The 16,565-nt window shown below is 48.2% G+C and overlaps 1 protein-coding gene across 1 annotated transcript in view; it reads right to left on the reverse strand.

Moving 5' to 3' along the window:
• Positions 1-2,125: 2,125 nt before the first annotated feature.
• Positions 2,126-16,565, reverse strand: part of LOC148474389 (transferrin receptor protein 2-like) — a 238,978-nt gene continuing 224,538 nt past the window's right edge. Inside the window, exons 3-5 of the mRNA XM_088458703.1 lie at positions 4,445-4,672; positions 3,209-3,349; positions 2,126-2,921 (exon numbers count right to left, since the gene is read on the reverse strand). Coding sequence (XP_088314829.1) covers positions 2,694-2,921; positions 3,209-3,349; positions 4,445-4,672 — 597 coding nt within the window. The 3' untranslated portion in view covers positions 2,126-2,693. The remainder of the gene's footprint in view (positions 2,922-3,208; positions 3,350-4,444; positions 4,673-16,565) is intronic.

Below are 16,565 nucleotides of genomic sequence, written 5' to 3' on the forward strand. Positions count from 1 at the left end.
CCCAGGCACATATACTACTGTTCTCTCCTGGTGTAACCCAGGCACATATACTACTGTTCTCTCCTGGTGTAACCCAGGCGCATATACTACTGTTCTCTCCAGGTGTAACCCATGCACATATACTACTGTTCTCTCCTGGTGTAACCCAGGCGCATATACTACTGTTCTCTCCTGGTGTAACCCAGGCACATATACTACTGTTCTCTCCTGGTGTAACCCAGGCGCATACACTACTGTTCTCTCTTCTGGTGTAACCCAGGCACATATACTACTGTTCTCTCCTGATGTAACCCAGGCACATATACTACTGTTCTCTCCTGGTGTAACCCAGGCACATATACTACTGCTCTCTCCTGGTGTAACCCAGGCGCATATACTACTGTTCTCTCCAGGTGTAACCCAGGCACATATACTACTGTTCTCTCCTGGTATAACCCAGGCACATATACTACTGTTCTCTCCAGGTGTAACCCAGGCACATATACTACTGTTCTCTCCTGGTGTAACCCATGCACATATACTACTGTTCTCTCCTGGTGTAACCCAGGCACATATACTACTGTTCTCTCCTGGTGTAACCCAGGCACATATACTACTGTTCTCTCTCCTGGTGTAACCCAGGCACATATACTACTGCTCTCTCCTGGTGTAACCCAGGCACATACACTACTGTTCTCTCCTGTGTAACCCAGGCACATATACTACTGTTCTCTCTTGTGTAACCCAGGCACATATACTACTGCTCTCTCCCAGTGTAACCCAGGCACATACACTACTGCTCTCTCCCAGTGTAACCCAGGCACATATACTTCTGTTCTCTCCTGGTGTAACCCAGGCACATATACTACTGCTCTCTCCTGGTGTAACCCAGGCACATATACTACTGTTCTCTCCTGGTGTAACCCAGGCACATATACTACTGCTCTCTCCTGGTGTAACCCAGGCCCATATACTACTGTTCTCTCCTGGTGTAACCCAGGCGCATATACTACTGTTCTCTCCTGGTTTAACCCAGGCGCATATACTACTGTTCTCTCCTGGTGTAACCCAGGCACATATACTACTGCTCTCTCCTGGTGTAACCCAGGCCCATATACTACTGTTCTCTCCTGGTGTAACCCAGGCACATACACTACTGTTCTCTCCTGGTGTAACCCAGGCACATATACTACTGCTCTCTGCTGGTGCAACCCAGGCACATATACTACTGTTCTCTCCTGGTGTAACCCAGGCACATATACTACTGCTCTCTCCTGGTGTAACCCAGGCACATATACTACTGTTCTCTCCTGGTGTAACCCAGGCACATATACTACTGTTCTCTCCTGGTGTAACCCAGGCGCATACACTACTGTTCTCTCTTCTGGTGTAACCCAGGCGCATATACTACTGTTCTCTCCTGATGTAACCCAGGCACATATACTACTGTTCTCTCCTGGTGTAACCCAGGCACATATACTACTGTTCTCTCCTGGTGTAACCCAGGCGCATATACTACTGTTCTCTCCAGGTGTAACCCAGGCACATATACTACTGTTCTCTCCTGGTATAACCCAGGCACATATACTACTGTTCTCTCCAGGTGTAACCCAGGCACATATACTACTGTTCTCTCCAGGTGTAACCCAGGCACATATACTACTGTTCTCTCCTGGTGTAACCCATGCACATATACTACTGTTCTCTCCTGGTGTAACCCATGCACATATACTACTGTTCTCTCCTGGTGTAACCCATGCACATATACTACTGTTCTCTCCTGGTGTAACCCAGGCACATACACTACTGTTCTCTCCAGGTGTAACCCAAGTGCATACTTATGTTGATGGGAGTTGACATGCGTCTGGATCAGACCCTGTGCAGACACTGTGGCAATTCCGGCAAGTTAGATAATATTATTAAAAATCAAGAAATGTATTTTCAGACAAAGAAAGGCAAAATATGACAAACAACACAGTTGTCTATATTGACAACATAAGTTATATATATATATATATATATATATAATATATATATATAGATATATAATGTGTGGTTGGTAAATATTTTAATACCGAAGGGATTACGACAAAAATTAAAGAAAGAAATGTGTAGAAAAATAAAGATTTCAAAACGCGTTAGCCGTCAAAATTCTCATCTTTTAATTCAAAACTTTGTTTTCGGATACAAAAAACATTCACAGTCTCCCTATAGCCAATTGTGCTTCATAGCTAGAAGACTGCCTGGGCAATAATGATTATAAAACAACGTACAGTTCTACTGAGCACTGTCAGTGATAAACCGTGATATAGATCTAACGTAGGAACAGCATAGAGAGTGCGCTTCTATTGCGACAAGCGGCCATTTCCCCAGACAAACTACAAGTCAAAAAAAGTGTGCGTTAGTAGAAGCAGCGAATATGCCCCAAACGACGCCAGTAAGTGAAGTTCTAACAGTAATTTATAGCGAGCACTGTCGCTGATAGGAATTACTTCATCTGTTTCTGGCTCTGGTTATAGAGTGGAGCAGCAGTAACAAGGCGCGTATTAAGCTAATGCATTAATAAAATAACATTTATCGTGAGCACTGTCACTGATGTATTAATATGGAGGCACAAAAGCCATCTGCCTAAGGAAGAGAGGGTTTAGGAAGCGTCAGAAGCAGACCATTCATCACCCGTCATTGGACGAATGCCCGCTAAATCTCATTATGGTTTAGAAACTTCTGTGGACATCCCACACCTCCCCACTCAAGGCGTTCGCCGCCCCGACCAGGGTCCACGTGAAGAGGGCGAGTTGCTTCCGTAGCTCGCCGTCGTTAATTTTGTCTTGCTTGAGGTGGTCGATCAGAGCCTGGAGAGTGTGCTCGCCCCGGCCGATGAGGATGTGACGGTACGGGTAACTGATAGCAGAGACGTACTGGGACAGAAAGTAGAACTCCACCTATGGAAGAGGAAAACGATGAGAAGACCTCACCATGACGCACCTTCCTACATCACGGCCTATTCAGCAGACAGACAGCTACAGCAGCAGGACCAACGGACAACCACTAGAATCGATTTACAGGACATTGTCCGTAGTGCGCGCTGACTGCGCCATGCGTGTACATGCATAGGAGATGCGCAGTAACCAGTGCTCACACGGACAGGTTGTACCTGTAAGCGTAGAGCAAAGGGCACAGAGAACAGGGAAGGTCGCCATCAGCCGACAGGAGCAACTGGATTCCTCACCCTCATAATGCGCACGTTGAAAAACTGGATCAGCTTCTCGCTGTGGAGGTCTGACTGCGTAATGGCTTTCTTCAGTCTCTCCGTAGCTCTCACATAATCGCCTCGAGCGGAGTTCAGCCACTGCAACGTGAGTCCTCGGGCCTGAGACACAGAAGCAGCAGTGTTATCACTGTCATTAGGCAACTAATTGGATAATGTTTACTTCTCAAATCTTCCTTCTCTTTCTACTCCCTTAGAGCTTCATCCATTAATCACACATCATATTTTTTACTTCTGAATTCAACTAATATTTGAGTGTTTTTGGCACGTTTCATGTAACCTTTGTCTTAAATATTGCTGTTTTCATCTGCGATGTTTGCATCCTGATAGAGACCACAACTGGAGCCCTCACCTTCAGCTTGAACCCCAGTCCCAGCTTAAACCCTCAACTGGATCCTCACCTTCAGCTTGAACCCCCAGTCCCAGCTTAAACCCTCAACTGGATCCTCACCTTCAGCTTGAACCCCCACTCCCAGCTTAAACCCTCAACTGGATCCTCACCTTCAGCTTGAACCCCCACTCCGAGCTTAAACTCTCCAGCTGGATCCTCACCTTCAGCTTGAACCCCCACTCCTAGCTTAAACCCCAGTCCCAGCTTAAACCCTCAACTGGATCCTCACCTTCAGCTTGAACCCCCACTCCCAGCTTAAACCCTCAGATGGATCCTCACCTGCACCTTGTACCATCAGCTGGATCTCTCACCCTCAGCTTGAACCCCCACTCCCAGCTTAAACTCTCAGCTGGATCCTCACTTTCAGCTTGAACCCCCACTCCCAGCTTGAACTCTCCAGCTGGATCCTCACCTTCAGCTTGAACCCCCAATCCTAGCTTAAACCCTCAGCTGGATCCTCACCTTCAGCTTGAACCCTCAGCTGGATCCTCACTTTCAATTTGAACCCTCAGCTGGAGCACTCATCCTCAGCTTGAACCCTCAGTTGGAGCCCTCATCCCTCAGCTGGAGCCCTCATCCCCAGCTTGAACCCTCAGCTGGAGCACTCATCCTCAGCTTGAACCCAAAGATGGAGCCCTCACCCGCAGTTGAATCCTCAACTTCAGCTTGAACCCCTACTCCCAGCTTGAACCCCCCAGCTGGAGCCCTCACTCTCAGATTGAGTACTCGTCTTCTGCTGGAACCTTTACAACCAGCTAACACCCTTACATTCAATGTAAACAATTACCTTACGCTGGAGGCCTTACCATCAGCTTGCTCTGGTAAGATTTCAGTTGCACCAGATGATTGAGTAAGACCGTACTGTATGCCGACAAGTCCACGGGCAGAATATGATCATGAGATAGTCTGATCAAAGAAAACCCAGCTACTTCTGCCAGGCTGAGAGCCACTGCTGTTAGCCGGTTATTCACTAGACTATTCAGATTGTCATATGTATCCAGCTTAGTGTCCAAGTATTGGTATGTCCTTGAGTCCTAAAATAAATTGCATAAGTGTTGTGTGTGTGGGCTCAGTACAGGAATAATAGAGAGATACAGGACAGGGTGGAGGTGTAGTGACAGAGCTGTGTGTGAGGTCAGTACAGGAATAGTAGAGAGATACAGGACAGGATGGAGGTGTAGTGACAGAGCTGTGTGTGTATGAGGTCAGTACAGGAATAGTAGAGAGATACAGGACAGGATGGAGGTGTAGTAATAGAGCTGTGTGTGGGGTCAGTACAGGAATAGTAGAGATAAAGGACAGGATGGAGGTGTAGTGACAGAGCTGTGTGTGGGGTCAGTACAGGAATAGTAGAGAGATACAGGGCAGGATGGAGGTGTAGTGACAGAGCTGTGTATGTGTGTGTGGTCAGTACAGGAATAGTAGAGAGATACAGGACAGGATGGAGGTGTAGTGACAGAGCTGTATGTGAGGTCAGTACCGGAATAGTAGAGAGATACAGGACAGGATAGAGGGGTAGTGACAGAGCTGTGTGTGTATGAGGTCAGTACAGGAATAGTAGAGAGATACAGGACAGGATGGAGGTGTAGTGACAGAACTGTGTGTGTGGGGGTCTTGGACAGGAATAGTAGAGAGATACAGGACAAGATGGAGGTGCAGTGACAGAGCTGTGTGTGTGTGTGTGGGGTCAGTACAGGAATAGTAGAGAGATACAGGACAGGATGGAGGTGTAGTGACAGAGCTGTGTGTGGGGTCAGTACAGGAATAGTAGAGAGATACAGGACAGGATGGAGGTGTAGTGACAGAGCTGTGTGTGTGGGGTCAGTGCAGGAATAGTAGAGAGATACAGGACAGGATGGAGGTGTAGTGACAGAGCTGTGTGTGTGGGGTCAGTACAGGAATAGTAGAGAGATACAGGACAGGATGGAGGTGTAGTGACAAAGCTGTGTGTGTGTGGGGTCAGTACAGGAATAGGAGAGATACAGGACAGGATGGAGGTGTAGTGACAGAGCTGTGTGTGTGTGGGGTCAGAACAGGAATAGTAGAGGGATACAGGACAGGATGGAGGTGTAGTGAAATAGCTGTGTGTGTGTGGTCAGTACAGGAATAGTAGAGAGATACAGGACAGGATGGAGGTGTAGTGACAGAGCTGTGTGTGTGTGAGGTCAGTACAGGAATAGTAGAGAGATACAGGACAGGATGGAGGTGTAGTGACAGAGCTGTATGTGGGGGGACAGAACAGGAATAGTAGAGGGATACAGGACAGGGTGGAGGTGTAGTGAAAGAGCTGTCTGTGTGAGGTCAATACAGGAACAGTAGAGAGATACAGGACAGGATGGAGGTGTAGTGACAGAGCTGTGTGTGTGTGAGGTCAGTACAGGAATAGTAGAGAGATACAGGACAGGATGGAGGTGTAGTGACAGCTGTGTGTGTGTGGTCAGTACAGGAATAGAAGAGAGATACAGGACAGGATGGAGGTGTAGTGACAGAGCTGTGTGTGTGTGAGGTCAGTACAGGAATAGTAGAGAGGTACAGGACAGGATGGAGGTGTAGTGACAGCGCTTTGTGTGTGTGTGGTCAGTACAGGGATAGTAGAGAGATACAGGACAGGATGGAGGTGTAGTGACAGAGCTGTGTGTGTGTGTGAGGTCAGTACAGGAATAGTAGAGAGATACAGGACAGGATGGAGGTGTAGTGACGGAGTTGTGTGTGTGGGGTCAGTACAGGAATAGTAGTGAGATACAGGACAGGATAGAGGTGTAGTGACAGAGCTGTGTGTGTATGAGGTCAGTACAGGAATAGTAGAGAGATACAGGAAAAGATGGAGGTGTAGTGACAGAGCTGTGTGTGAGGTCAGTACCGGAATAGCAGAGAGATACAGGACAGGATAGATGTTTAGTGAAAGAGCTGTGTGTGTATGAGGTCAGTACAGGAATAGTAGAGAGATACAGGACAGGATGGAGGTGTAGTGACAGAGCTGTGTGTGTGTGTGAGGTCAGTACAGGAATAGTAGAGAGATACAGGACAGGATGGAGGTGTAGTGACGGAGCTGTGTGTGTGGGGTCAGTACAGGAATAGAAGAGAGATACAGGACAGGATAGTGGTGTAGTGACAGAGCTGTGTGTGTGGGGTCAGTACAGGAATAGTAGAGAGATACAGGACAGGATGGAGGTGTAGTGACAGAGCTGTGTGTGTGGGGACAGAACAGGAATAGTAGAGGGATACAGGACAGGGTGGAGGTGTAGTGAAAGAGCTGTCTGTGTTAGGTCAATACAGGAACAGTAGAGAGATACAGGACAGGATGGAGGTGTAGTGACAGAGCTGTGTGTGTGTGAGGTCAGTACAGGAATAGTACAGAGATACAGGACAGGATGGAGGTGTAGTGACAGCTGTGTGTGTGTGGTCAGTACAGGAATAGTAGAGAGATACAGGACAGGATGGAGGTGTAGTGAGAGAGCAGTGTGTGTGTGGGGTCAGTACAGGAATAGTAAAGAGATACAGGACAGGATGGAGGTGTAGTGACAGAGCTGTGTGTGTGTGAGGTCAGTACAGGAATAGTAGAGAGGTACAGGACAGGATGGAGGTGTAGTGACAGCGCTGTGTGTGTGTGAGGTCAGTACAGGAATAGTAGAGAGGTACAGTACAGGATGGAGGTGTAGTGACAGAGCTGTGTGTGTGTGTGTGTGAGGTCAGTACAGGAATAGTAGAGAGATACAGGACAGGATGGAGGTGTAGTGACAGAGCTGTGTGTGGGGTCAATACAGGAATAGTAGAGAGATACAGGACAGGATGGACGTGTAGTGACAGCGCTGTGTGTGTGTGAGGTCAGTACAGGAATAGTAGAGAGGTACAGGACAGGATGGAGGTGTAGTGACAGAGCTGTGTGTGTGTGTGAGGTCAGTACAGGAATAGTAGAGAGATACAGGACAGGATGGAGGTGTAGTGACAGAGCTGTGTGTGGGGTCAATACAGGAATAGTAGAGAGATACAGGACAGGATAGAGGTGTAGTGACAGAGCTGTGTGTGTATGAGGTCAGTACAGGAATAGTAGAGAGATACAGGACAGGATGGAGGTGTAGTGACAGAACTGTGTGTGTGGGGGTCTTGGACAGGAATAGTAGAGAGATACAGGACAAGATGGAGGTGCAGTGACAGAGCTGTGTGTGTGTGTGTGGGGTCAGTACAGGAATAGTAGAGAGATACAGGACAGGATGGAGGTGTAGTGACAGAGCTGTGTGTGGGGTCAGTACAGGAATAGTAGAGAGATACAGGACAGGATGGAGGTGTAGTGACAGAGCTGTGTGTGTGGGGTCAGTGCAGGAATAGTAGAGAGATACAGGACAGGATGGAGGTGTAGTGACAGAGCTGTGTGTGTGGGGTCAGTACAGGAATAGTAGAGAGATACAGGACAGGATGGAGGTGTAGTGACAAAGCTGTGTGTGTGTGGGGTCAGTACAGGAATAGGAGAGATACAGGACAGGATGGAGGTGTAGTGACAGAGCTGTGTGTGTGTGGGGTCAGAACAGGAATAGTAGAGGGATACAGGACAGGATGGAGGTGTAGTGAAATAGCTGTGTGTGTGTGGTCAGTACAGGAATAGTAGAGAGATACAGGACAGGATGGAGGTGTAGTGACAGAGCTGTGTGTGTGTGAGGTCAGTACAGGAATAGTAGAGAGATACAGGACAGGATGGAGGTGTAGTGACAGAGCTGTATGTGGGGGGACAGAACAGGAATAGTAGAGGGATACAGGACAGGGTGGAGGTGTAGTGAAAGAGCTGTCTGTGTGAGGTCAATACAGGAACAGTAGAGAGATACAGGACAGGATGGAGGTGTAGTGACAGAGCTGTGTGTGTGTGAGGTCAGTACAGGAATAGTAGAGAGATACAGGACAGGATGGAGGTGTAGTGACAGCTGTGTGTGTGTGGTCAGTACAGGAATAGAAGAGAGATACAGGACAGGATGGAGGTGTAGTGACAGAGCTGTGTGTGTGTGAGGTCAGTACAGGAATAGTAGAGAGGTACAGGACAGGATGGAGGTGTAGTGACAGCGCTTTGTGTGTGTGTGGTCAGTACAGGGATAGTAGAGAGATACAGGACAGGATGGAGGTGTAGTGACAGAGCTGTGTGTGTGTGTGAGGTCAGTACAGGAATAGTAGAGAGATACAGGACAGGATGGAGGTGTAGTGACGGAGTTGTGTGTGTGGGGTCAGTACAGGAATAGTAGTGAGATACAGGACAGGATAGAGGTGTAGTGACAGAGCTGTGTGTGTATGAGGTCAGTACAGGAATAGTAGAGAGATACAGGAAAAGATGGAGGTGTAGTGACAGAGCTGTGTGTGAGGTCAGTACCGGAATAGCAGAGAGATACAGGACAGGATAGATGTTTAGTGAAAGAGCTGTGTGTGTATGAGGTCAGTACAGGAATAGTAGAGAGATACAGGACAGGATGGAGGTGTAGTGACAGAGCTGTGTGTGTGTGTGAGGTCAGTACAGGAATAGTAGAGAGATACAGGACAGGATGGAGGTGTAGTGACGGAGCTGTGTGTGTGGGGTCAGTACAGGAATAGAAGAGAGATACAGGACAGGATAGTGGTGTAGTGACAGAGCTGTGTGTGTGGGGTCAGTACAGGAATAGTAGAGAGATACAGGACAGGATGGAGGTGTAGTGACAGAGCTGTGTGTGTGGGGACAGAACAGGAATAGTAGAGGGATACAGGACAGGGTGGAGGTGTAGTGAAAGAGCTGTCTGTGTTAGGTCAATACAGGAACAGTAGAGAGATACAGGACAGGATGGAGGTGTAGTGACAGAGCTGTGTGTGTGTGAGGTCAGTACAGGAATAGTACAGAGATACAGGACAGGATGGAGGTGTAGTGACAGCTGTGTGTGTGTGGTCAGTACAGGAATAGTAGAGAGATACAGGACAGGATGGAGGTGTAGTGAGAGAGCAGTGTGTGTGTGGGGTCAGTACAGGAATAGTAAAGAGATACAGGACAGGATGGAGGTGTAGTGACAGAGCTGTGTGTGTGTGAGGTCAGTACAGGAATAGTAGAGAGGTACAGGACAGGATGGAGGTGTAGTGACAGCGCTGTGTGTGTGTGAGGTCAGTACAGGAATAGTAGAGAGGTACAGTACAGGATGGAGGTGTAGTGACAGAGCTGTGTGTGTGTGTGTGTGAGGTCAGTACAGGAATAGTAGAGAGATACAGGACAGGATGGAGGTGTAGTGACAGAGCTGTGTGTGGGGTCAATACAGGAATAGTAGAGAGATACAGGACAGGATGGACGTGTAGTGACAGCGCTGTGTGTGTGTGAGGTCAGTACAGGAATAGTAGAGAGGTACAGGACAGGATGGAGGTGTAGTGACAGAGCTGTGTGTGTGTGTGAGGTCAGTACAGGAATAGTAGAGAGATACAGGACAGGATGGAGGTGTAGTGACAGAGCTGTGTGTGGGGTCAATACAGGAATAGTAGAGAGATACAGGACAGGATAGAGGTGTAGTGACAGAGCTGTGTGTGTATGAGGTCAGTACAGGAATAGTAGAGAGATACAGGAAAGGATGGAGGTGTAGTGACAGAGCTGTGTGTGAGGTCAGTACCGGAATAGCAGAGAGATACAGGACAGGATAGATGTTTAGTGAAAGAGCTGTGTGTGTGGCGTCAGTACAGGAATAGTAGAGAGATACAGGACAGGATGGAGGTGTAGTGACAGAGCTGTGTGTGTGTGAGGTCAGTACAGGAATAGTAGAGAGATACAGGACAGGATGGAGGTGTAGAGACAGAGCTGTGTGTGTGTGAGGTCAGTACAGGAATAGTAGAGAGATACAGCACAGGATGGAGGTGTAGTGACAGAGCTGTGTGTGTGTGAGGTCAGTACAGGAATAGTAGAGAGATACAGGACAGGATGGAGGTGTAGTGACAGAGCTGTGTGTGTGTGTGGTCAGTACAGGAATAGTAGAGAGATACAGGAAAGGATGGAGGTGTAGTGAAAGAGCTGTGTGTGAGGTCAGTACAGGAATAGTAGAGAGATACAGGACAGGATGGAGGTGTAGTGACGGAGCTGTGTGTGTGGGGTCAGTACAGGAATAGTAGAGAGATACAGGACATGGTGGAGGTGTAGTGACAGCTGTGTGTGTGGGGTCAGAACAGGAATAGTACAGAGATACAGGACAGGATGGAGGTGTAGTGACAGAGCTGTGTGTGTGTGAGGTCAGTACAGGAATAGTAGAGATATACAGGACAGGAAGGAGGTGTAGTGACAGAGCTGTGTGTGTGTGAGGTCAGTACAGGAATAGTAGAGAGATACAGGACAGGATGGAGGTGTAGTGACAGAGCTGTGTGTGTGAGGTCAGTACAGGAATAGTAGAGAGATACAGGACAGGATGGAGGTGTAGTGACAGAGCTGTGTGTGTGTGAGGGGTCAGTACAGGAATAATAGAGAGATACAGGACAGGATGGAGGTGCAGTGACAGATGTGTGTGTGTGGTCAGTACAGGAATAGTAGAGAGATACAGGACAGGATGGAGGTGTAGTGACAGCTGTGTGTGTGGGGTCAGTACAGGAATAGTAGAGAGATACAGGACAGGATGGAGGTGTAGTGACAGCTGTGTGTGTGTGGTCAGTACAGGAATAGTAGAGCGATACAGGACAGGATGGAGGTGTAGTGACAGAACTGTGTGTGGGGTCAGTACAGTAATAGTAGAGAGATACAGGACAGGATGGAGGTGTAGTGACAGAGCTGTGTGTGTGTGTGTGTGTGTGTGTGTGTGGGGTCAGTCCAGGAATAGTAGAGAGATACAGGACAGGATGGAGATGTAGTGACGGACCTGTGTGTGGGGTCAGTACAGGAATAGTAGAGAGATACAGTACAGGATGGAGGTGTAGTGACAGAGTTGTGTGTGTGAGGTCAGTACAGGAATAGTAGAGAGATACAGGACAGGATGGAGGTGTAGTGACAGAGCTGTGTGTCAGGTCAGTACAGGAATAGTAGAGAGATACAGGACAGGATGGAGGTGTAGTGACAGCGCTTTGTGTGTGTGTGGTCAGTACAGGGATAGTAGAGAGATACAGGACAGGATGGAGGTGTAGTGACAGAGCTGTGTGTGTGTGTGAGGTCAGTACAGGAATAGTAGAGAGATACAGGACAGGATGGAGGTGTAGTGACGGAGTTGTGTGTGTGGGGTCAGTACAGGAATAGTAGAGAGATACAGGACAGGATAGAGGTGTAGTGACAGAGCTGTGTGTGTATGAGGTCAGTACAGGAATAGTAGAGAGATACAGGAAAAGATGGAGGTGTAGTGACAGAGCTGTGTGTGAGGTCAGTACCGGAATAGCAGAGAGATACAGGACAGGATAGATGTTTAGTGAAAGAGCTGTGTGTGTATGAGGTCAGTACAGGAATAGTAGAGAGATACAGGACAGGATGGAGGTGTAGTGACAGAGCTGTGTGTGTGTGTGAGGTCAGTACAGGAATAGTAGAGAGATACAGGACAGGATGGAGGTGTAGTGACGGAGCTGTGTGTGTGGGGTCAGTACAGGAATAGAAGAGAGATACAGGACAGGATAGTGGTGTAGTGACAGAGCTGTGTGTGTGGGGTCAGTACAGGAATAGTAGAGAGATACAGGACAGGATGGAGGTGTAGTGACAGAGCTGTGTGTGTGGGGACAGAACAGGAATAGTAGAGGGATACAGGACAGGGTGGAGGTGTAGTGAAAGAGCTGTCTGTGTGAGGTCAATACAGGAACAGTAGAGAGATACAGGACAGGATGGAGGTGTAGTGACAGAGCTGTGTGTGTGTGAGGTCAGTACAGGAATAGTACAGAGATACAGGACAGGATGGAGGTGTAGTGACAGCTGTGTGTGTGTGGTCAGTACAGGAATAGTAGAGAGATACAGGACAGGATGGAGGTGTAGTGAGAGTGCAGTGTGTGTGTGGGGTCAGTACAGGAATAGTAAAGAGATACAGGACAGGATGGAGGTGTAGTGACAGAGCTGTGTGTGTGTGAGGTCAGTACAGGAATAGTAGAGAGGTACAGGACAGGATGGAGGTGTAGTGACAGCGCTGTGTGTGTGTGAGGTCAGTACAGGAATAGTAGAGAGGTACAGTACAGGATGGAGGTGTAGTGACAGAGCTGTGTGTGTGTGTGAGGTCAGTACAGGAATAGTAGAGAGATACAGGACAGGATGGAGATGTAGTGACGGACCTGTGTGTGGGGTCAGTACAGGAATAGTAGAGAGATACAGTACAGGATGGAGGTGTAGTGACAGAGTTGTGTGTGTGAGGTCAGTACAGGAATAGTAGAGAGATACAGGACAGGATGGAGGTGTAGTGACAGAGCTGTGTGTCAGGTCAGTACAGGAATAGTAGAGAGATACAGGACAGGATGGAGGTGTAGTGACAGCGCTTTGTGTGTGTGTGGTCAGTACAGGGATAGTAGAGAGATACAGGACAGGATGGAGGTGTAGTGACAGAGCTGTGTGTGTGTGTGAGGTCAGTACAGGAATAGTAGAGAGATACAGGACAGGATGGAGGTGTAGTGACGGAGTTGTGTGTGTGGGGTCAGTACAGGAATAGTAGAGAGATACAGGACAGGATAGAGGTGTAGTGACAGAGGTGTGTGTGTATGAGGTCAGTACAGGAATAGTAGAGAGATACAGGAAAAGATGGAGGTGTAGTGACAGAGCTGTGTGTGAGGTCAGTACCGGAATAGCAGAGAGATACAGGACAGGATAGATGTTTAGTGAAAGAGCTGTGTGTGTATGAGGTCAGTACAGGAATAGTAGAGAGATACAGGACAGGATGGAGGTGTAGTGACAGAGCTGTGTGTGTGTGTGAGGTCAGTACAGGAATAGTAGAGAGATACAGGACAGGATGGAGGTGTAGTGACGGAGCTGTGTGTGTGGGGTCAGTACAGGAATAGAAGAGAGATACAGGACAGGATAGTGGTGTAGTGACAGAGCTGTGTGTGTGGGGTCAGTACAGGAATAGTAGAGAGATACAGGACAGGATGGAGGTGTAGTGACAGAGCTGTGTGTGTGGGGACAGAACAGGAATAGTAGAGGGATACAGGACAGGGTGGAGGTGTAGTGAAAGAGCTGTCTGTGTGAGGTCAATACAGGAACAGTAGAGAGATACAGGACAGGATGGAGGTGTAGTGACAGAGCTGTGTGTGTGTGAGGTCAGTACAGGAATAGTACAGAGATACAGGACAGGATGGAGGTGTAGTGACAGCTGTGTGTGTGTGGTCAGTACAGGAATAGTAGAGAGATACAGGACAGGATGGAGGTGTAGTGAGAGTGCAGTGTGTGTGTGAGGTCAGTACAGGAATAGTAGAGAGGTACAGGACAGGATGGAGGTGTAGTGACAGCGCTGTGTGTGTGTGAGGTCAGTACAGGAATAGTAGAGAGGTACAGTACAGGATGGAGGTGTAGTGACAGAGCTGTGTGTGTGTGTGTGAGGTCAGTACAGGAATAGTAGAGAGATACAGGACAGGATGGAGGTGTAGTGACAGAGCTGTGTGTGGGGTCAATACAGGAATAGTAGAGAGATACAGGACAGGATGGAGGTGTAGTGACAGCGCTGTGTGTGTGTGAGGTCAGTACAGGAATAGTAGAGAGGTACAGGACAGGATGGAGGTGTAGTGACAGAGCTGTGTGTGTGTGTGAGGTCAGTACAGGAATAGTAGAGAGATACAGGACAGGATGGAGGTGTAGTGACAGAGCTGTGTGTGTGTGTGAGGTCAGTACAGGAATAGTAGAGAGATACAGGACAGGATGGAGGTGTAGTGACGGAGCTGTGTGTGTGGGGTCAATACAGGAATAGTAGAGAGATACAGGACAGGATAGAGGTGTAGTGACAGAGCTGTGTGTGTATGAGGTCAGTACAGGAATAGTAGAGAGATACAGGAAAGGATGGAGGTGTAGTGACAGAGCTGTGTGTGAGGTCAGTACCGGAATAGCAGAGAGATACAGGACAGGATAGATGTTTAGTGAAAGAGCTGTGTGTGTGGGGTCAGTACAGGAATAGTAGAGAGATACAGGACAGGATGGAGGTGTAGTGACAGAGCTGTGTGTGTGTGAGGTCAGTACAGGAATAGTAGAGAGATACAGGACAGGATGGAGGTGTAGAGACAGAGCTGTGTGTGTGTGAGGTCAGTACAGGAATAGTAGAGAGATACAGGACAGGATGGAGGTGTAGTGACAGAGCCTTGTGTGTGTGAGGTCAGTACAGGAATAGTAGAGAGATACAGGACAGGATGGAGGTGTAGTGACAGAGCTGTGTGTATGAGGTCAGTACAGGAAAAGTAGAGAGATACAGGACAGGATGGAGGTGTAGTGACAGAGCTGTGTGTGTGTGTGAGGTCAGTACAGGAATAGTAGAGAGATACAGGACAGGATGGAGGTGTAGTGACGGAGCAGTGTGTGTGGGGTCAGTACAGGAATAGTAGAGAGATACAGGACAGGATAGTGGTGTAGTGACAGAGCTGTGTGTGTGGGGTCAGTACAGGAATAGTAGAGAGATACAGGACAGGATGGAGGAGTAGTGACAGAGCTTTGTGTGTGTGAGGTCAGTACAGGAATAGTAGAGAGATACAGGACAGGATGGAGGTGTAGTGACAGCTGTGTGTGTGGGGTCAGTACAGGAATAGTAGAGAGATACAGGACAGGATGGAGGTGTAGTGACAGAGCTGTGTGTGTGTGTGGTCAGTACAGGAATAGTAGAGAGATACAGGAAAGGATGGAGGTGTAGTGAAAGAGCTGTGTGTGAGGTCAGTACAGGAATAGTAGAGAGATACAGGACAGGATGGAGGTGTAGTGACGGAGCTGTGTGTGTGGGGTCAGTACAGGAATAGTAGAGAGATACAGGACATGGTGGAGGTGTAGTGACAGCTGTGTGTGTGGGGTAAGAACGGGAATAGTACAGAGATACAGGACAGGATGGAGGTGTAGTGACAGAGCTGTGTGTGTGTGTGAGGTCAGTACAGGAATAGTAGAGATATACAGGACAGGAAGGAGGTGTAGTGACAGAGCTGTGTGTGTGTGAGGTCAGTACATGAATAGTAGAGAGATACAGGACAGGATGGAGGTGTAGTGACAGAGCTGTGTGTGTGTGGTCAGTACAGGAATAGTAGAGAGATACAGGACAGGATGGAGGTGTAGTGACAGCTGTGTGTGTGTGGTCAGTACAGGAATAGTAGAGAGATACAGGACAGGATGGAGGTGTAGTGACAGAGCTGTGTGTGTGAGGTCAGTACAGGAATAGTAGAGAGATACAGGACAGGATGGAGGTGTAGTGACAGAGCTGTGTGTGTGTGGGGTCAGTACAGGAATAGTAGAGAGATACAGGACAGGATGGAGGTGTAGTGACAGAGCTGTGTGTGTGTGGTCAGTACAGGAATAGTAGAGAGATACAGGAAAGGATGGAGGTGTAGCGACAGAGCTGTGTGTGTGTGGTCAGTACAGGAATAGTAGAGAGATACAGGACAGGATGGAGGTGTAGAGACAGAGCTGTGTGTGTGTGGGGTCAGAACAGGAATAGTAGAGGGATACAGGACATGGTGGAGGTGAAGTGACAGCTGTGTGTGTGTGAGGTCAGTACAGGAATAGTACAGAGATACAGGACAGGATGGAGGTGTAGTGACAGAGCAGTGTGTGTGTGAGGTCAGTACAGGAATAGTAGAGAGATACAGTACAGGATGGAGGTGTAGTGACAGAGCTTTGTGTGTGTGCTCAGTACAGGAATATTAGAGAGATACAGGACAGGATGGAGGTGTAGTGAAAGAGCTGTCTGTGTGAGGTCAACACAGGAACAGTAGAGAGATACAGGACAGGATGGAGGTGTAGTGACAGAGTAGTGTGTGTGAGGTCAATACAGGAATAGTAGAGAGATACAGGACAGGATGGAGGTGTAGTGAAAGAGCTGTGTGTGT

This window comes from Taudactylus pleione, unplaced genomic scaffold, assembly GCF_031769625.1.
Source record: "Taudactylus pleione unplaced genomic scaffold, aTauple2 ptg000847l, whole genome shotgun sequence".
NCBI lineage: Eukaryota > Metazoa > Chordata > Amphibia > Anura > Myobatrachidae > Taudactylus > Taudactylus pleione.